This window comes from Macrobrachium rosenbergii, chromosome 13 (assembly GCF_040412425.1).
Source record: "Macrobrachium rosenbergii isolate ZJJX-2024 chromosome 13, ASM4041242v1, whole genome shotgun sequence".
Lineage (NCBI taxonomy): Eukaryota > Metazoa > Arthropoda > Malacostraca > Decapoda > Palaemonidae > Macrobrachium > Macrobrachium rosenbergii.
The window spans coordinates 56,533,350-56,555,795 of NC_089753.1; the positions used below are offsets into that span (position 1 = coordinate 56,533,350).

Here is a 22,446-nt window from a genome sequence, read left to right on the forward strand (position 1 = left end):
AGGGTGCATTTGCTAGGTTGTTTGGAGAGAGTACACATGATGGGTTATTTGATTTTGAGGGGTTTCAGAAATCTGTAATTGTGGGGAGTGAAAATACCTTGCGGTGTTGTTTGGTGGTAGCGTGAATGAGGGTGTAATTGATTTTGAGGGACTTGAGTGGAATGGATGAGTACAAGGAATGTGGACGGAGATACAAAAGATTTGGATGGATAGGAAACGACGCTGAATCGTGAAAAAGACGGTACGTATAATGTGTTTGTCAGTTTCCTTTGAGTGAAAGTGTTGAAAGAGTAAGTGCAGGAGTGAGTGTGCATGAGAAATAGTTAGCAGCACTAGGGAGTGTGAGTAGGGGGTTTTGGATAACTTGAGTTGGAGCATAGCAGAAATAAATGAGTATGGAAGATGACAAAAGCCATGTCACGTGTTAGTGAAGTTGCGGTAGACGGAATTCTCCAGAGTTTGGATGAGGTTGGTGTGAATGGTTTGGAACCAAGGCTGGGAAAGTCTAGTGCGGCTGGAGTAGCAATGAGTGAAAAAGAGGTGGTGAATATGAGGCCATGGACCCCAACTCAAGGTTCAGCTCTGGAGTATGAATGCGTGGTGAGAAAACGATTTTGGGGAAAAAAAAAAAGGAGGAGGGGGGAGTTTGAATTTGTATGGTGAATTTGTGATTTTCCATTTTGTTTTGTATGTATGTTTTTGTTTGTAAATGCTTGGTGGGTTTGAGAGTTCATGTTTATTTTCTTTTTTAACTTGAAGTTTGCTAGAATGTATTAGGGTAGAATGACTGGGCTCCCCTTCACCTGATACAGATCAAGAAATCAAAAAGTGCACAATTACTCCGAAGAAAGAGACAATTAGTAGAGCAGTTGCAAACAGAGGAAGATATAAGGCAGAGGAGTGAGAACATAGGGAGTAAATGTGAAGCTGCCAGATTGCAAAAACAAAAACACTTGGTCAGGTCACTGTTGAGTTGGTCATAAACAGTTGATGGGCTCTCGGCTCAGTTGATGGTTCTGCGCTTTCCAAAAGAGTGTTGAGTATGGTTATAAACAGTTGATGGGCTCTCAGCTCAGTTGACAGGCTCTTGGCTCAGCTGATGTTCATATGCTTTTCCGGATAGTGGTTGCTTTTCTGATCTGGGATTTTATGTTGGTTGTGATTGCTTGGTAGTGGTCTAAATAGTATATTAGGTTGAGGTTCTTTCAGTAAGTTAAAAAGAAAGTAGGTTTAGGTTCTTCTGATAGTTGGGGGAAACCTATAGTACTGAGATTGATAAATTAGGTTAAGGTTCTTTTGATTGTTGGGGGAAAATTATAGTATTAAGACTGATAAATTAGGTTATTTTGAGAGTTGTGGGAAAACTATAGTATTAATACTGATAAATTAGGTTAAGGTTCTTTTGATAGTTGTGGGAAAAATGCTATTTTTATTATAAAATTAAGTTTTATATATAGACTTACCAAGTAATTATATAGCTACAGTTTCTAACTCGCACTGCAGCTTAAATTCAAAATTCATGGTAGCGCTTCAATTGTTTAGTGTAGGCGACTAGTCCCACCCACTAACAGGAATACCAGGTTCAATTTAGCAGACAACTTCATTCTGTTTGTGCCTTAAGTCCATCAGAGGGGAGGAGGGTGGGCTCTGATTTTGTAATTGCTTGTTAAGTATATATATATAAAACTTAATTTTATTATAAAAATAGTATTTTTATACAAGTAACTTACCAAGTAATTACTTAGCTGATTCCAAATTGAAAGGAGGTGGGATACATGGGCATATTCTACTCCAAAACATTAAGTCATGCAATGAATCTGAAATAGAAAAGTTACTAGCATTGAAAACAATGCTTGTCGTTTCCTTATCAGTGAAGAGAGTTACTGGTTGGTGCTCATCCTGACCCGTAGTGGCGTGGCTGTATAGCCGGGGGGCACCTCTACTTAAGTGGCAGCTCTGCAGCAAAGGAGTATTCCGATGGCTAACAAATTATAAAAAGGTGCCCTTGCCCTGGATGCAGTACCAATATAATAAACAACTACACAATGCTGTCAACTACACTGAAATAAAAACCACAACCCATCCACTGAGAGTGGTGGGTGCTCCAGGTACATTTTAACCCCCAGCTCCCCAAAACCTGACACCTTACTACAAGGTGAAGAGATAGTAAGAGAAAATCCTATGCTTCCTCCTGTGACACCATGCCAGTTACTAATAATGGTCACAAGGTATTGCAAAACTTTAACACTGTTTTAACTTTAATTAAAAATAGTGAGTAGTAAAGATCGATTACACCTCAAATAGGTCGATTCCAAAATGGAAGTAAGGGCCACATTAAGCCTGCAGGCTAATGAGGTCAATTCTGAGAAGAGGAGCATAGTAAATCAAAAGAAGGGCCTGTCAATCACTTCAACACTAAGTCCAGGTTCCAGGAGACAGGATTTCCTTCCTTCCTTGGACCAGTTAAAGGACTTGATGAAGATGCTTAAAAACTGAGTTAATCGTAGCTCGACACCCCTTACAGAAGAATACGCGAGATTCTAGATCTCCTCAGATAAAAGAGGCAATCCACAATTCATGTCACAGATGTCTCAAAAGGAGGGACATAGAGTCTGAGACACCAGCTACGGAAAATTGCTCACTTATTCTGGTAGACGGAGCTAGAAGATTGACGTCTGCATTGCAATAATCCCTAAGGTGCGTCTAGAAAAACCCCCTTCATTCTGACAAGCTTCCGGACTAACAACCATGGCAGGTTCGGAAATCATTATTTCATGGGTCAGAACGGGGCTAGAGGGTCATCGTAGCATTGCGATGAGCCTGAAACTTGTTCAGCACTTCCTTGACTATGTTAAAGGGCAGAAAAATGTAGGGGTCCAAACTGGACCTAACTTGCAGCATGAAGTCTGCTGCTCATGCTAGAGGGTCTGGGGCTGGATAACAAAAGAGAGGAAGACGAAGGTTCCATAAGGTGGCAATGTCCAAAGTCAGCCTGCCCCATGGATTCCACAAATCCTGACAGACCAGGGGATACAAGGTCCACTTGGTGGAAAGAAAAAGCTTCTGACAGTTCAATTTGTCTGCCAGAACTTATTAGTTGGCCTGAAAAAATTGAGACTAGAAAAATTGATTCTGATCGTCGACAGTAGAAGTTCTCTTGCTGTTTAGTGGAGAGAAAATAAGAGAGTGTGTCTCCTTAATAATGTAATAAATGTTAAGACTGTGGTCTAGTCTAAATGGATTACCAGAGTCTCGGAGTGAAAGAGGGTCGAGGAGCACTGAAGAACTAAGCGAATCACTTTCAGCTCTCTCTGACGTAGATGTGAAGGCTCTGTTCTTCCGGGGACACATCCCAAAAACTTCTCGGTTTCCCAAGAGGGCTCCCCAACCTAGATCAAAGTGTTGAGAAGAAGTCTAAGTCTAGTCTCAGAGAATGAAGGAACTTCTGTTCCGAAAGTCAGTTCAGGCAGCCACCACTGCAGGTCCAACTTAAATCCGGGGGCTTTGGGAAAAAAACAATGTCCAGCTGTGTTTCCCTGTCCCAGCTGGTCTTGTGTTCAAAACCTTCAAGCATTTTTCCTTTGCAGGGAATCGAAGAAATCAGTCTTCCAGGAATAACTGATGTTCATGGCCAGAAAGAGAAATTAAATGTAAGAGGAGCGAGGGCTTGAAAGAAGACTTGTGTTGTAGAGGTCAAAGCCTAAATCCCTGAACCAGAAGATCCTGTCTTGTAAGACAGACCTGAGATACTCTCCGAAGTCCAGATGTGGCCATGGAAGGAAGTATTCGGCATATCCAAGGTCTCCATCCAAACGCCCTGGAGAACGGCTGACAGGACTGTCTGGTTCGTCTCCGTCTTGAACTTCGTTCTCTATTGGAAGAGAAAGCAGGGGCTGTGGGCCAAGCAGGCTCGCTGACGATCCTGTGGACAAGCAAGCAACTGAGCGAACTTGCAGATCATCGTGCAGATTCACAGATAATTGTGCGGAATAGTTGCTGACCCTGCTGATTCTAGATAGCCACGCAGACATGCGGACATCTGAGCGGGTTCAACTTCTTATTTGGACTCAATAACGCCTGCGTGAACTCGATGACACCTCGTACAGACCGGAAACATATGCGGAAAAGTGCATGGCAGAAACTAATATCTGGCATGCTTACTGTATATAAGCTTGAAAAGTCCAGAAGAGACACAAAAGCCTGGGCACAGGATAGCAGTGTCCTTGTCCAAAACAAGGAGTGATGAATTCTTCTGCAGTCACACACAATAATTTAAACAGAAAAAATAGTTCATGAGCAGTCGCTAGGCGTTCAGTGGCGGGAGCCTACTACTGGCTAGATAGTGCCGAGCACTCTGAAACAGGCATTGGGCGTTCAGGCGCCAGGAGCTCAAAAGTTGATTCCAGGTGTTTGGATATGGTCACCGCTAGAAAGCACTGGTCTGAGAGGGTTCATGGAGCTTTCTCTTCTTGCTTGGAGCCCAAGTAAAGTCTTTCTACAAAAGAATGCTCAGGATAGAAGGTATTGCCTTTCCAAAGGAAGTCGGACTGAGGAAGTGACAGAGGGAACCACAGCAAAACTGCAGGAAGGATGTGAGATGAAGCTAGCCTCCTTACCCCTTGACAGGAAGGGGAGAACAGCAACCGTCATCTGCGTGTATCTTTGGCAGCCGTGAAGAGCCAAAAAACGTTACGGTACTTACTGCCTGCACCAGAAAACTCGGAACTGGATGAAAACTAGAGGAAGAATTGCAAAACACTCATATGAAGTCTGTCTCACTTGACAATCGTGTCAGTGGACGACAGAGTTCCCAGTAGACTCATCCACTAATGTTCCAAGTAAGAAGAAAAAAGGGGCTAGAAATTATCGGACTGTCTGAAAGTAGCTGTAATTCTCTTGGCAGACGGAAAGCCAGAAAATTCCGAGAGTTGAGACCGACATCCAAATAGCTGACTCTTGTGACGGTAGCTGTATCCTGAGGAAGAGGTGATGTAGGTCTGTAGGCGAAAATAACGGGGCTGATTGCAACTATGTGGCTCTCACAGTAGTAAAAGAGCACTAGAGCTCTCTCTTCTTGAGATTCCAAAAAAAAAAAAAAAGGGGGAGAAATCTCTAAAAACTATCTCAACTGTCCCTGTCCGCACAGGACAGGAATAAGAGACAATCTGAGGCGATGTCTATCAGTAAACACTTGGAAGTCCTCTATCTTTTTAGCCCACGCTCCTGCTGCCAATCAAGAAAAAATTTTACTTAAAAAATCTTGACAAGATCTTTGATATGGAGGTCTAGTTCCACTGAAGCACCAGAGGGAGCAGGAAAATCCAAAGACACTTGTCTTCCTCCCTTTTCAACAAAGCCAAACTTGCAACTCCAAGAGATTTCTTGGAGGACAAAGAACACAAAAAAGGTGAGAGTTTTCTTCAACAGGCTCACAAATTTGGGACACAAAAGTCCCTGTCTGCAAAGGACAGGACTCTAAGACACTAATTATTGCTAAAAAGGAAGCAACATCAGCTCATCTTGAACTCTAGGCAAAGGTGGAACAGACTGAAGAGAGCCAAAGCGCATGTGAGTGGTCTGTATGGCAGTCAGAGGCTGGAGTCTAGTACTGAAGAGTTGGCGTGTGGTGATTGGGGACTGGCGCTGGCCACTTGAAAGACAGAGCCAGGCATTCAATCGGAGACTGGTGCCCAAGAAAGAACAACAGTGTGTTCTTAGCAAAGTTGGGCCTGATTACTATAAAGGAACTGGCGCCAGGTGCATGAGAGCTCTGTAGGTTGGCACTGGGCACTAAAGAGAGTGCCAAGTGCCTGGGAACTGGTGTTGGGCGTTCGGGAATGGGTGCCAAGAGAACAGGAACTGGCGCCTTCCACTAGCAGGATGGCACTAGGAGCTCCAGAAGACGTCAATTTTACAAGAGATGAGAACACCACACATCCATCAAGACACCTTTCCAGTGGCTGTCTAACACTACACATCCATCAAGAAGCCTTTCCATTGGCTTTCTGCCGATACCTGGGAATGTAATACAGGTTCAACTGGGGCAACTACCCGGGGACAAACCCCCTCGGAATCCCTTGGACCGCCAGTGTGTCTCCCCCCAGGTTTAGGAGAGTATGGCAGGGACTTTCTGTCTAAGAGATCCGACAGGCCGAATAGCTGTCTCCTCCACTACACATCCATCAAGATGCCTTTTCAGTGGCTGTCTGTCAATACCTGGGAATGTGCAACAGGTTCGACAGAGGGGGCATCTACCCTGGGGACTTACCACCAGCCTCCATTGGACTTTCAGTATGCCTCCTCCCAGGTTCAGGGGATTCTGACAGTTAATTAGGTTTAAGAGAACTGGCAGGCCAGATAATCACCTCCAATGCACAACACTCACTGTTACAAGGTTAATTTTCTGTTAACCTAGACACAAGACTGGCAATGGCGTGGGAAGGAAGTGCGAGAACCAGGCGCAGGAAAGTGGATACAAAGTAGGAGGGCTAGTAGCAGGAGAGATAAATGGATATGGGGAGAATTGGTGGCAGGCATTGGCACCGGGTGCATGAGAGCGGGAGCTGGGTGCTCTATAACTGGTGCCAGGTGAGCTGGGAGCTCGGAGCATGATTCTTGGCTCTTGAGAACAACTTCTCATCCACCAAAACATAAAGTACAAAATCTCTCCTTACTACATTCCTGGCCTTACACTTTTTCAGTTCTCTGCAGAGGAAAAAAAGTGTGAAAAGATGTTTCTCTTGATTGCAACTTTGTTGCAGTAGCGAAAAAATGACAAACTTGAATGAGCTCTCAATAATAACTAAACAATAAACAACTGATCCTGAAAGCTATAAGCTTGAAGGCTACTTGAAATAAACAGTAATACTTCACTGAAATCTGGTTATACAACCAGCAAATGATGAACAAAGCTGCTGCAAACACCCGATGTTTACACTGGGCACAACATAAAAAGAAATGAGGTTTTCTGCCAAGTCGTTCCTCGTATTCCCGTTAGTGGGAAGGACCATGTAGGTTAAACAATTGAAGCACTACTGCGAATTCTGAAATTAAACTGCCATGTGAGTTAGAAACTATAGCTATGTAATTACTTGGTAAGTTACTTATATAAAACTATAGAATTGAGGCTGAAGTTAGGATATAAAACTATAGCATTAAGATTGAAGTTAGGATAAGTTTTGGTGAACTACAGTGCTAAGATTAGGTTGTTTCCGTTCTGTAGGTTACGGTAAATTTGTTCCTACCACCTTTACAGATTAATGTCCAATACTCTAAATTTTCAATCATTCATTAGAAAAATATTTTGTAATGGGTAAATTTGCAAAGCAAGATATTTCCTTTTCATTAGTAAAGTGTAAATTTTATACCAAACAATAAACAGACACTCAAGGAAACAATGCAATAAAAATGAAAGAATAAAATATAATATAAATATATATATATATATATATATATATATATATATTTTATATTATTATATTAATATTTTATATATAATCATTGAAATATATATATATATATATATATATATATATATATATATATATATATATATATATATATATATATATATATATATATATATATATATATATATATATATATATATATATATATATAATTTCCAATGATTATATAGAGAAATGTTAATATAAGCTTTTTTGGCTACCACAACATAAAAGTACAACAAATGTGTGTTCTTAGTAGTTCACTTATTCTAAAAAATGCAGTAATATATAACTTTATTCACCAGGCCATCCCAAACTGATAATGTTCTCCAAGCAACTGCTAACTCTGGTTCACCTGCAAAATTTAACTAACACCACCACCCAATTTCCTGAAAAGTTAAGTACCTAATTTTGTCCAAATTCATTTCCAGTGACTAAATGATGCTGGCACACTTGACATCATAGGTATAAATCTAGGGCATAACTTACTTGAACAAAAGTTATAGCATTCTTGCCTCCTTCTTCCTCAGCAACCAGTGCTTTACCCTGTTCTCTCAAATGTTGCGACACACATTCTGCAACTGCTCTGAGACCATCAGAGACACGTGACATCAATTTATACATACACGCAAGGTCTTCAGTTTTATTATTCTTGAGCATATGAACTACTCCTGAGTTCTCCATCTGTGAAAAAATATAGAGTTTAAAACAAGAATAGGCAAAAGGATAAAGAACATTCTAAATCAGATCATTAAAATCATACTGAACTGCATCTTTCCATTTATATTCACTGGCTTCTGGCAGGTCATATGAAGTCTACATACCTTTCTGAGAGAAAGGCAATCATATGGCTTCTCAACTTATAAGTTACATTTACCTCAACTATTGTTTTCATATGTTTCTTGATTAGTTCCTCCTCTACAACCTCTACAATTCGTCTTTCTGTTGATTCATCTAAATAATGCTTTGCTCGTTCTGCTTCCTCCATGATCCGCGCTTCTACTCTCTTGATATACACAGAAGCACTATTCTCAGCCAAAAACTTTTGACTTTCCATCTGTTAATAAAATCAATGAAAAAATATTCAAACTGAACAAGCAATTGAAGGTTTAAGTTACAGTATAAGACTAAATGGTAAACCACAACTGAAAACAAAAGCAAAAAGTAAAGGTACAAAAAACTAATATGTTCATGATGTAATAGTACTAAGAACTACCAGGATTGACTGGAACACAGAATTTGGGCCAAAGGCTAAACTAGAAAACTACAAGGAAACATTATACTTTATGGATGAAAAAAAAAAAAATTAATGAAGGGTAAAAGCTCAATAAAAACATTGGTACATATGAAATTCATCTCAAAAGCAGAAAAATATTATTCTTTATACCCTGGTTCTGAAACACATTTTAAAATACGGTCTACTATAGTTGCAATCTACCTTATTCAAGTCTGAAAGTTCTTAATGCACACATGAAAACAAAAATTTAGCCTTTACAGCCTGTAAGAATAATTGATATTTCACTAACTACATATAGGTAATGTTCCTTTGCCGTGTATCTCTTTTACTGTTTATTTCTTTGTTTCCATTATGTCTGAAACCACCACGGACTTATTATATATAAGTAATTTATTTCCCATTGTGTTATCTAAATTTTTGAACTAACTAATCCACTAGTTACTCTTTTTACCAATTCACTGGACTGTGAAATGGGAAAAGATAATTTAGTGTGTTGCCTATGATGAATCTATTTCCAAAATACTTCTGAAGTTACCTGACATACCTGCCCATACTCTGATTGTGATGTGCACAAGCTACTGGTTAAAGTAGGGGGTACCATTTTGAGTGGTCCATTACATACCATATTGTAAAATGTCCTTTACACTCCACCTGCTTTGCTTTTCTTTTTTTTTTTTTTTTATCTGCTCCCTTTGGTTCTTCCCACTCAGTTGTCTGACCAACCTCTCTTTATCTTGCTTTAATTTTAACCTTTTATTCAAGATCAAATCCTTCAGAAGAGTTTTTGAAAGTCTACAGATGTGATTCCTTGGCTTCATCAAACTAATCTATATAACACTGCTAAAGACCATTAAGTAAACCCTTCATATTTAAACTATTGGTAGGACGGGACGCCAACTTGGAGAAGGGGAAGTTACAACTTTGCTTTCTCATGTGGTACCTGCTGTAAAATGAATCTATCCTGAAGGACTGCATTTCCATTTAAGAACTTCAAATGCTCTTCTCCACATACAGCAACACTAACATTTTATATACAAGAACAGATCTCGGTATCAAAGACATCCATTACAGTTCATATCTGCCTGTATCTATAAGCTAAAGCATAATGTCTCTTAAATGTTCTGCCAAATATGGGAGCCTGGTAAGTACGTGTGACATAATGGTATAACTACAAAATTCCACCAAATAGTTGAGAGCCAGGGCTAACAACATGAGAGTTGACAAGTTATCCTGAAAGAACAAACTATGCGGGTATCATAGAGAGATGTACCCGTTACCACCCGTCATAATAGCGTAGTGCCAGGCACTGAGAATTCCCCTACCCAAGACTCACAGAAAGCCAATGCACACAGATGTTTTATTGCTTATTCTTATTTTTTCTGGTTATTTATAAACTGGATAGAAAATAAACTAAGTCACTGAATATTTTTCAGTAGTTCGATTTATGAAAATTTGCACTAGGGCACTTTCAACCATTCAGCACTGAAGACAGTAAAAATAGGGAGTTGGAATGGTTGGACTGCAAGATGGAAGAAGGGAAGCAGAATGGAGGTAAAGTACAAGGCTAAAAAGTGGGTAAAGCAAGGGGCCGAAGGAGTGCTGCAAACCTTTGGTAATGCCTACAGTGCACAACGAAGATGCACTGATGACAATATCCCCTTGAAGGGACATTTTTTTAGTAGTATAACTTAACTTTCTACCAGCAAAATGGCAAACTCTGTAAAACCTCTTGAAAAAATGCCAAGAAAATAAAATATGACATTTTTATGATAAAATAAAGTTTTATTATACTTACCAAGTAACTGCATAGCTATTAGTTTCACTTAACTGCTGTAGTTCTAAATTTTTAGTAAATTCATTGTTTTAGTGTGAAATGGGAAAAGATACCGGGAAGAATAGGTACAACAGTGCTGAAGAGCCCAATTTGTCTGTGCCCAATGTCAGTGAAGGGGAGGTGGGAGGGCTTTGATCAGGTAGTTACTTGGTAAATATATATAAAAATTTATTATAAAATGTCATTTTTATATAAGTAACTTACCAAGTGACTACATAGCTGAATCCCACATTGATAGGAGGTGTGAAGCATGGCCATTTTCCATCCAAAAACTCATTGAAGGAGATGAATTTGAAATAGAAAGGTAGCTATCATTGGTGTAATGCTTGTTGTAACCCTACCTGGTGAGAGAGCTGCAGCAGGAAGATATTGCTCTGGTTGGCACTTCCACTCAACCTGTAGTGACGCGGCAGTAAAACCGAGAGTCCTCTCTTTCAGTCGGAGAACTTTAATTTTAATTGAGGAGTACTCTGAAGACTGACAAGGCCTTACAAAATGAATGCCCTTGCCCTGGGCAGAGTACAATGAATACAACCAGATATTCATTACCACACAATGTTAAAACCATCACCCAACCATTAAAAAACTGACAACTGGTGGGTACGCCTGGTACAAGGCACCACCAAGCATCCCAAAACTTGGCATCCTTTAACAAGGTGAGAAGATAGAAGATTGGAAGGTATATCCCCTACCCTTCTTCCCCCATTACCATGCCAGCCACGGCCAATGGGCTTAACGCACTGCAATTATTAAAGATGTCTCCACATCGAGAAAATAATGGGAGGCGAACACTGACTTCGACTTCCAGTAGGTTGATTGGAGAATCGTGGAGAGATCTTAAAAGCCAACGAAGTGGTGACTGCTATAATCTCATGAGGTTTTACTTTAAAAACAGGGAGATCTATTCTGAACCTTCGAGTGTGACTCATTTCCATTTAAGAAGGCCAAGGCTTAGATAACGGTTGTGAGGGGTTTTTACCAAACACCACAGATTCTGAGAGGGATCTCTAATCTCTTTGGTCCTATCTAAGTAGTACTTGGAGCTCTAACTGGGCAAAGAGTTCTCTCCTGGTCTGCTGGCCCAACAATATCTAACAAACTCTTGATGGTAAACGAACAATGCCAAGAGTTGGACGGGGTTTCGTCTTTGCCAGGAATCAAAGTGTGAATGAGCAGACTGCATCTCCTTGTGAAAAACCCACTCCCTTACTGAAGGCGTGTAATTCGCTGATCCTCTCTGCCACAGGTAAAGCAACTAAAAAGAGTCTTCCTGGTTAAATTTCTCAGTGATAAGGCATGAAGGGGCTCAAATGTAGGGCCAGAGAGCCACTTGAGGACAACATCTAGATTCCAGGTGACTGAATAGACTTCTCTTGCTTGGAAGTGTCTAGGGACTTGATTAGATCGCTTATGTCTTTATTAGCAGACAACTCAAGAGCTCTATGTCTAAACACAGAGTTTAGCTTAGACCTATAGCCTCTGATTGTAGAGGTGGCCAAACCTCAAGAGGACCTGAGAAATATTAAAAGCTCAGTATCTGTGCTACAGAGATTTTAGAAGATGATACGCCGTGTCTTAAGCACCAGTCACGAAAGACTGTCTGATTTACCTGGTAGACCTTAGCGGAAGACTGATATCTGCACTTGGTGATTGCTTCTGCAGTTTTTCTTGAAAAGCCCTTCACTGACAAGCTCCTTGACAGTCTGAAGCCTGTCAGAGCAGAGCAGATAGGAGATAGCGATGGAAGTGAGCTGCTTTGCAGGCTTATCTTCCGAGGTAGAAGTCTGGGGGAAGTCTATTAAGAGACTGAGAAGGTCCAGGAGCCACTCCTTCTATGGCCAAAATGGAGCTACAAGTATCATGGACACATTGGTGTGAGTCATGAACATGTTTAGGACTTCTCTCACCATGCTGAACAGTGGGAAGGCATAGACATCCAAGTCCGACCAGTCCTGGAGCATGGGATCTGCTGCCCATGCCTGAGGGTCCAGGACTGGAGAACAGTAGATGGGGAGGCGATGGTTCCTCGACGTCGCAAACAGGTCTACTAACGGTTTTCCCCACCATTTCCACAGGCCACTGCACACCTGTGGATTCAGCGTCCATTCTGTCAGAAGGACCTGTTTGCAGCGACTCAACTCGTCCACAAGAATGTTTAACCTTCCCTTGATGAAGCAAGTTATTATTCTGGTACAGTTGATCTCTGCCCAGAGAAGATCCTTGGCTGCTTCGTAAAGGGAGAAAGAATGAGTCGCACCCTCATTTTTGATGTAGGCCAATGCAGTCATGTTGTCCAAGTGGACTGTGTTTGTCTTGCTGCAAGTCTCCATCACAAAAGGTTGAAGGACCAAGTGAATCACCTTCAGTTCCCTTAATTTCTTCTCTTCTGAACAATCACTTCCCGGATATTTCCATGTCATACAAAAGCACCCCCCAACCCAGATCCGATGAATCTGAGCACAATGTTAGGTTGGGGCTCAGTGGGTGCAATGACTTTCCTACTAAGAACCTCTCCTCTGCAAGCCACCACCAAAGATCCTCCTTGATCTCAGGAGTGATGCGGAAAATGAAGGAGTCTGGGAGAGTTTTCCTCTGCCAATTGGCCTTTAGGAAGAATTGTAGTTCTCCTGTGTAACCTTCCTAAAGGCACAAACTTCTCGATGGACGAGAGCATGCCTAGCAGACTCATCCACTCTTTGGCTGTGCACGATGGGCGAGATATGAAGTTTCTTACTTTCTTCAGGCAGTCTTGAATCCTTTTGTGGGACGGAAAACCCCGAAAAATCAGAGCATCAATCCTCATCCCCAAATAGAGAATCAACTGTGTTGGAGTAAACTGGGATTTCTGAACACTGATTAAAAGAACCAACTCTTGGGCCAGTAGTAGAGTCATTTGAAGGTCCTCCGTGCATCCTGTCTTCAATGGGGAGTGTAGTAGCCAGTTGTCCAGATATACACAGACGTTGATCCCCATGAGATGGAGCCATCTCGATACAGAGGCGAGAACACGGGTGAATACTTGCGGAACTGTAGAGAGGCCGAAACAGAGAGCCCTGAACTGAAGATCCTGCCCTGGAATACAAACCGCAGATACTTCCTTGAGTCCAGATGTACACATCCTCCATGTCAATTGTTACTATACAGTCTCCCTGATGAATGGCTGACAGGACTGAACGGTTCGTTTCCATTTTGCACTTGGTGGTCTGGACAAAAATTTTCAATGCACTGACGTTTAGGACCGGTCTCCAACCTCCCGACGCCTTGGGGACGATGAACAGATGGTTGTAAAACCCGTGCTTACGTCTTCGACCAACTCCACAGCTCTTTTCCAGAGTGGGGACAATACTTCCTTCAGAGCCAAAAACCTCTCCGAGCCTTCTGAGTAGACTGTTAAACTGATGGGTGAGGATGTCAAAGGAGGTTTTTTCCTGAACACAATGGCATAGCCCTCTTTTAGGACTTTTACTACCCAGGGTTCTGCATTCCTGGCTTCCCATTTGTCCCAAAACTGGAGAAGCCTGGCTCCCACGGGGACACACAGGACTGGAACCTCACTTGCAAAAGGCTGGTTTGGAGGGTGACTTCTTGGCTGGCTGGACTGACCGCAGATTTGAGCGCCGGTGGGGCTGAAATTTGGTTCTTCCGCCTGGAAAGGGCTGCTGTTGTGACAGGGAGACCAAAGTGCCACGGGTTGGTTCCTTGGCACGCCTTGTCGACTGCATCAAAAGGTCTTATGTCGACTTCTTCTGTAAGTCTGACGTGATCTGTTCTATTGTAGCTCTTTAGAATAAAGCTGACCAATCTAAAGGGGCAAATCGGAGAGCCGATCTTTGATAGGGAGTATCACCTTTGGAGGTGAACGTACACCACAGTTCCCTTTTCTTAAGAACCCCCATGGAGAATAAGGTAGCCAGCTCCTGGGAGCCAACCCTAATGGCCTTATTTGCACACGAGAGTACTCCTAGCCAGTCTACAGCAAAGCCCTCTTGCAGTGGACTACAGTCTTCTATTTTCTTGGCCAACACCCCGATTGTCCAGTCTAGGAAGCTATTACTCTGAAGACTTTAAAAACGTCTTTCACAAAACAGTCTAATTCTGAAGATGTGAACATAATCTTAGCAGGGCTAAGAGCCGATTTCCGCATTGTGTCCACAGGGCTGGAAAAGTCCCCTTGGGAGAAGGCAGAAACTCCTAGCGAAGGCCATCCCCAGAGGAGTAGGATGAGTACCTCCTTGACGACAGATGGGAGGGAGGTGCACTGAAAGCCGCTTTACCAAGCTCACCTTCCTAGAGGATGAGGAGGGGACCATCTTCGGTAATCTGGAGGCCTCTACTGGCTGTCTCATCAAGAAGGCCGAACAGGTGATGACAGGGCCCTTGAGAGAAGAAAGTTGGATAGCAGAAGAGGAAGTACCTTAAGAGCGCCGAATATGCTGACGTACGATGTTCTTGATCAATGGCTTCTTTGTCAGCTTCTTCAATAGATGTAATGGGAGAAGGAGCTAAGTCTGCATGATCCTGTGTAGCAGCAGGTTCCTTTTGTAAAAGTCTAAGGATGTTTTCCAGCAGGCTGCTTTTGTAAAAGTCTAAGGATGTTTTCCACCTGCCGTTGGATAGGTTCCAACGAAGGATCCGTAATGGCAGGCGTTTGTGCCAAACGTTTGGCTTCTGGCACCAAGCATACTGTAGGTGAAGGTGAGAATTCTGACACATGGCGCTCGGAAACTGGACTTACGGGCCTGGGTGCCACTCGGCAATTGCGCACTCAGGCACTGAGAGCTCATAACCTGATCGCTCGGACACTGGGCAACCCGACACCACACGCTCAGACATTGGGCATTCAGACACTGTGCTCAGAAGTTGGGCGTTGGGAAGTCGGGCGCTCAGACACTGGGCACTTCGACACAGAACGGTTGGACACTACACATTCAGATACCAGGTGCTTGGCTGCTGGACGCTCGGACAACTTGGACGAGGAATGCCACGTCAAAGACTGGCTCACCGTCACTGAAGTATCATGCGCAAGCTGATCAGGGCTGGAAGTTGGGCGTTCGGACACAGAAGACTTTGACACTGCATGTTCGGACACTGGGTGCTCAGACAACTTGGATGAGGAATGCCGCGTCAAAAGACTGGCTCTCCATCACCAAAGTGTCATGCACAACCCACTCGGGACTAACCCAAAAACTGCAGGATGGAAGGGGACTGTGCTCTTGTTCCCTGGGAATCTTACGTGGGAGCAGGGAAATGCGCTCAGCAGAAGGAGCATGCCTTTTCAATGGCCTTGACATTTATGAAAAATGTTTACACCCCCTGTCCGCACTGGTGTCCGAATCACTGGACGACAGAGCACGCATCCATAAGGACACCTTTCCAATGGCGCTCCGCCAAGTCCTGGGTTCGATCAGCAGGCTAGGTTGAGGGGGCAACTACCTGTGGGCAAACCCCACTGACCTCCCCTGGACTTCCGGTTTGCTTCCTCCCAGGTTTGGGGGAGTCTAACATTGACCTTTGTCTGGAAGCATTGATGAGACGAGTAGTCACCTCCTTCACTTGCACTGCACTTGCACCAACACTAATTATGCTTACCTGATCCATAAGGGCCTTAACCGAAGGCCCAATTTGGGCTATGGTATTAACAAGCAGACCAAACTTTCGGTCAATTCTAGCCGCTAGGGCGGTGGTGGCATCGGGTTCAGAAGAATGGGAGCCAGGTAACGGAGTTTGAGTAAAAGTTGGAGGGCTGGTGATCGGGAAGAATACAGGTACAGTTGTAGAAGACACAGGTTGAGACGCAATATCCGATTTTGGAGTAGAAACCAGACTAGCTAAACCTTTAGCCTTGGCTCTAGCAGCTGCCTTTCTTTGTTTGTCTCTTTGAAGTATATCTTGATGTCCTTCCAAAACTTTCCATTCACCCTGATCACAGTCTTTGCATTCATTACATTCAAGTTCAAACAAGCAAATTTGCCCTTTACAATGACAACACAAAGTGTGCGAGTCATACTTAGCCGAAGTAAGTCTAGTAATTAGAGACACTAGAATCTGACATAATAAGTCACAAGTCTGAATACTGTAATAAACTAGCTAAGCTATTAAATAGCATGGTGTTAACACGAATGAATACTTCACCAAAGGCGAAAGATACAACCATCTGCCAAAATTCAAATCAGAGCTGCTCAACCAAACATGTACAGCTGTTGACCAGCAGAAACGAATTGGGCTCTTCAGCACTGCTGTACCTATTTTTCCCCAGTGGTGGACAGGGTCTAGTTACCTACACTAAAACAACAGAGCGTTACCACAAATTTCAATTCAGAACTGCCGCAGTTAAATGAAACTAATAGCTATGTAGTTACTTGATAAGTTACTTATATAAAATGTGACAATTCAGCTAGAACTACACAATTTGCCTTCTGGTCACTAATACAGTTATAAAGAGGATACCAAAAGCTTGAAGAAATCAAAATCCCTTGAATCATAATACTTGACAATTATTGTTGATGCCTGTTGCAAGAGCTGTCCCAAATTCCTAGGGCCTTCATATCTCACACTTTCCTAGTCTTCATAATAAACAAATGCTTATTTGAAAAATCATTACAATTTTTCTTTCAAGTACTGCACCACAACATAAAATGCAAGATTTTAATTTTAGTGTTAAAAAATTAAGAAAAAACATTCTGGAATGACTGCGTGACTATAATTATTATAACCTTATAGTCAAGAATTACAATAATCATAATGCAATGGTTTCAGGAGCCTACAAGCTTAACTGACCCACTACTCACATCCCCATGAACACTGTGTCACTTTAGGAGGATCTATTTCTCTTTCTTGATATGAGATAAAAACATTTATAATATGGGTCCTCTTACTAGTGAAGCATCCACAATATAGATGCTTAAATTAAGACACTGCATATACAAAATGTAATTAGATACATACCCGATAAAATTCTGCTGATTGAGCAAGGAAAGGCCTCTCAAAATCCTCTTCATAGACAGCACGAGACTCGATACCTAAGACTATTAACATTTGGGCAGCATTTTTTATAGCTAACCTGTCTACTACTTCACCTCTCCGTTCTCTCATCACCATGTCTAGTAGTGTTTCTCTTAAATGATCTCGTATACAACCATATCTTACTACCTGCAAGTACAAAGCATGCAATGAACATCCATTAAACTAAAGCAAGTATTACACAGAGAAGTAAACTGTTCAAGAAAACTTTTCTCCATTACTTGTAAATTTTAGAGTTGCAAAATTCCTATCAAATATATTTTTTACAGCTGCAAATATCATCTTAGAACATTTATATAAACATGAACCATTCATACTGGAATATCTTAGTACATAAAACTTCATTATATCTTACTTAACAATATTCAGTAAGCTAAAATAAAGTTCGACCACACTTACTTGATCTCTAAAAATTATTAGCCCTAAGTTGTAGACATTATCAACGTTGTTCTGTTGTACATAAACACGGTCCATGTACATGAGAATGTCTCTGATCATGACCATTGATGTCTGATGGTCATTCCATGCATAATTCAAGGTCAGTAGGAAGTTATTTTGTAAGGAAGCTAAAACATCTGCTCGAACCTTTTGAGAAAAATCAAAGCAACAATTAAATTTCTGGTTAGCAACATCAGCCTTAATATTTCAATCTTTCTACAAAAATTCAGCCACATACCTACAAAGATCAACCAGTGATACATCTCTTTTGACTGAATATACATGTCACACAACCAAAGGATGAATCATTTATCATCTTTTATGAAATCTCTAAAATACCAGGTCTTATACAAATACATTTCAGACTATTACCTTATGGGAGGTCTATTAATTAGGTAATGCACTTCTCAGCCCTATTATACACTAGATAGATAACTCACTGATTTTATTAAATAATAAGAAAAAAGAGGGGAAGATCAACTTTGACCAGAAAATTACATTAGGTTACAAGGCCTACATCTATAAGAAATATTGGTTAAATACCAAAGACCGAATTTCAAAAAATTGTCAATTATTATTATTAAAATAGTTTAACCAGACCACTGAGCTGACTAATCAGCTCTTATAGGGCTGGCCAATAAGGATTAGGATGAAATGCCAGGTCTACGCCATAGGCCTAGAACTGGGACCAAACAGGTCATTCGCATGATGATGAATAAGTGAAATGAAGTTTAAAAGAAAAAAACTGTATAACAAATATGCTTTACTCTGAAATGCATGTATACAATAAATACACTTGCTCGTTTCCATGCATACAAAAAAATTAAAGATTAAAAAAATAAAATAAAATTTCATAAAATCAAAAATTAAAATTAGGAATTACAAATTTTTTTTTCTTAAACGCCCTACAGGCTTCTGTATTTTCATTATTTACTTGGATTTATATTTTGTCTATCAAGTTACACTTCTTAATGAAAGATAAAATTGAGATGACTGAAAATGTATAAGATTCTGATAAAATTTCCCCCACTGACTTATTTCCAAAGGTTGATACTCGTTGTTGATTATATTTTAGACAGTCGCACAGCATGTTTGACTGTTATCAACACTTTGAAATGCAAAAATGACATTTTTATAATAAAGTTTTATATATACTTACCAAGTAATTACATGGCTATTAGTTTCTATTAACTGGCAGCCAGAATTTTGAAATTCGTGGTAGCACTACTTCTGTTTTGGATAGGCGAATGACCCCGCCCACTTTCAGGGTAAGAGAGGAACCTGCTTAGCAAATGATCTGAATGTGTTTACGGCTTCCTAACCACGCGAGGCGAGGAGGGAGAGCTTTGATTGTGTAGTTACTTGGTAAGTATATATAAAACTTTTATTAAAAAAATGTAATTTTTATATAAACAACTAACCAAGTAATTACATAGCTGAATCCCACATTGTAGATGGTGGGATGCATGGATTATCTAACCTAATACATTAAAATTGTAATGTAAAGGAAATAGAATTGCTAGCATTGGTTAAAATGCTTGGGTTCCTTACCTACTGAGAGAGCTGCTACAAGAAAGTACTGCCTCTGGATGGCACTCATCTCAACATACAGAGGCTTGGCAGTGTAGCCAGGAGTTGCTTACTACATTAGTGGGATTCCTTTGTTGCAAAGGAGAGTTCGATTGCAACCAAAGAATTAACATAGTTGCCCCTGCCCTGGGCACAGTACCAAAAACAAAAACAGAGACTAAAAAGCACAATTGCCTATATCCAAACATTAAAAAATATCATTACCCAACCATTAATAGACAAAAAACTGGTGAGCACTCCAAATACAAAGTAACCCCAGGCTTCCCTACAACTCGACACCATGAATCAAGGCAAGAAAATAGGAAGGATGAAGGAAGACTTCTTACACTCCTTCTCCAAACACCATACCAACAATCGAAATGGGACCCAAGGTACTGCAATTTTCATAGTTTCAATTTCACACAAATAATAAGCTGCAAACAATGATTTCCAAAACGTTGTTTGTATAATAGAGGTAATGGAAAAATTATGCCTAAAAGCCAGGGACATGGCTACCACCCTCACTTCATGCCCTTCAACTTTCACTACGGGCAACACATCCTCCTCAATTTGAGAGTGCGCCTCTAGAATAAGAGCCTTCATAAAAAATGCCAAGGCATTTTTTGAAAGAGGGCGAGATGGATTCTTGACTGAGCACAAAAGTTTGCTTGAAGGCCCAGGGATCTTTTCTAAGTAAATAGTATTTCACTGCCCTTACAGGGCAAAGAGTTCTCTCTATGTCCTCCAGACCTAGGATATCTACTAAACTTTTAATAATAAATGAGCGAGGCCAGGGAATGGAAGGGGTCTCATTTTTAGCTAAGAATCCTAGGGTAAATGAGCAAATTGCAATACCCTGAGAGATTCCAATCTTTTTATCAAAAGCGTGTAGCTCACTTACCTGCTTGGCAGTCACTAACGCTACTAGGAACAGAGTCTTCCTAGTTAGGTCCCTCAAAGAGATAGATTGCAGGGGTTCAAAACATGGTTGTAACAGCCACTTTAGAATCACATCTAATTTCCAGGCTATTAGCTTATCTTCTTTCTGTTTCATCATGTTGAGCGACTTGATGAGATCAGAAAGATCTTTATTAGCGGAGAGATCTAAACCCTATGTCTAAATATAGAGCTCAAATTGCCCTGTAGCCTTTAATGGTTGAGGTAGAAAGACTCCTGGAAGACTTTAAATAGAGCAAGAAATCACCTATTTCCACTACAGATGTCTTAGAAGACGAGATGTTGTGTCTCCTGCACCAGTCACGGAAGACTGTCTACTTGGCTTCATAAACTTTGCTCCAGGAATGTCATCTACAACGAGCAATAGCGTCTGCAACTGCCTTTGGACAGTCCTTGATGGAACCTTCTGAAATGTGGTTGTTTGAGTAGTCTGGGTTTTTGAGGCAACAGCCTCGGAAAATCCATGAGAAGTTTCAGCAGGTCTGGGGAACCATTCCTGTGCTGGCCAGAATGGGACTACTAGAGTCATCTTTACATACTGATGATTCCGGAACTTGTTTAATACTCTCTCACCATCTTGAATGGGGGAAAGGCCTATGCTTGTGGATCTGGTGCTGGTGAACAATACAGAGGGAGATGATGGTGCTTTGAGGTCGCAAACACCTAGAACAGGCCCTCCCCATAGTTTCCACAACTCTAGGCATACAAGAGGGTCGAGAGCCCATTCCATGGGGAGAACTTGCTTTCGATGGCCGAGTTCATCCGCTAACACGTTGAATTTCCCCTGAAGAATCCTGGTTAGGGTCTGAGTTTGATTCTGATCCGCCCAAATGAGTAGGGCTCTTGCTGCTTGGCAAAAGGTAAACGAATGAGTTGACCTTGTTTTTTGATAAAGGACAGAGCTGTGGTGTTGTCCGAGTGAACGGTCAATGACTTCCTGCACACCGATGCAAACGCTTGCAATGCCCAGTGAATTGCTGTCAATTCTTTCACACTGATGTGCCATTTCCTCTGTTCTTAAATCCAAAGGCCTGAAACTTCCTTGTCTCCCAGGAGGGCTCCCCAACCTAGGTCTGATGCGTATGAATAAAACACCAGGTCAGGGTTCAGAGGGAGGAGCGATTTTCCTTGAGAGAACTTGTCTCTTGAATTCCACCAATCAAGATCCTCTTTTATTTCCTTCGTTATCAGAAAAACGAAAGAATCCGGGTATTTCTTTCTGTTCCAGCTGATTTTCAGAAAGAACTGTAAGTTTCTCATGTGTAGCCTTCCCAAGGGGACAAACTGTTCAAAGGAAGAGAGTGTCCCCAACAGGCTCATCCAGCTATTTGCAGAACAGGACTGAAGGCACGAGTCTATCCCTTGGGGGGATGGAAAATCCCGAAAAATCTGAGAGTTTATCCTCATCCCAAATAAGCTATCTCCTGAGAAGTCAGTTGAGACTTTGTGAGGTTATCAAGAGGCCCAAATCCTGGGCGAGAAGAAAGGTCTTGTGAAGGTCCTCCGCACATTTTTCCTTCGACTGAGAGCGAATAAGCGAATCATCGAGATACAGCGAGATGTTGACCCCCATCAAGTGTAACCATTTCGGTATTGGGGCTAGTACCTGTGTGAATATCTGTGGGGTCGTTGACAGGCCGAAACAAAGGGCTCTGAACTGGTACACTTTGTGCTGGAACACGAACCTTAAAAACCTCGAGTCCTGATGAATTGGGACATGGAATTAGGTGTTTTTTATGTCTATCAAGATCATCCAATCTTCCCGACGAATGGATGCAAGGACGGACTGGGATGTCTCCATTTTGAATTTTGTTTTCTGCATGTACAAGTTCAGGGCACTTACATCCAGAACCGGCCTCCAGTCCCCTGAGGCTTTGGGAACTACAAACAGCCAACTGTAGAACCCCGGAGAGGAGGTGTCCTTGACTAGTTCTACTGCTTCT

The 22,446-nt window shown here is 41.6% G+C and overlaps 1 protein-coding gene across 1 annotated transcript in view; it reads right to left on the minus strand.

The window, feature by feature from the left end:
• The window catches only part of Cul3 (cullin 3), an 86,530-nt gene that overhangs the window by 39,155 nt on the left and 24,929 nt on the right, over positions 1–22,446 (minus strand). Inside the window, exons 3-6 of the mRNA XM_067115587.1 lie at positions 17,939–18,124; positions 17,465–17,668; positions 8,326–8,505; positions 7,938–8,132 (exon numbers count right to left, since the gene is read on the minus strand). Coding sequence (XP_066971688.1) covers positions 7,938–8,132; positions 8,326–8,505; positions 17,465–17,668; positions 17,939–18,124 — 765 coding nt within the window. The remainder of the gene's footprint in view (positions 1–7,937; positions 8,133–8,325; positions 8,506–17,464; positions 17,669–17,938; positions 18,125–22,446) is intronic.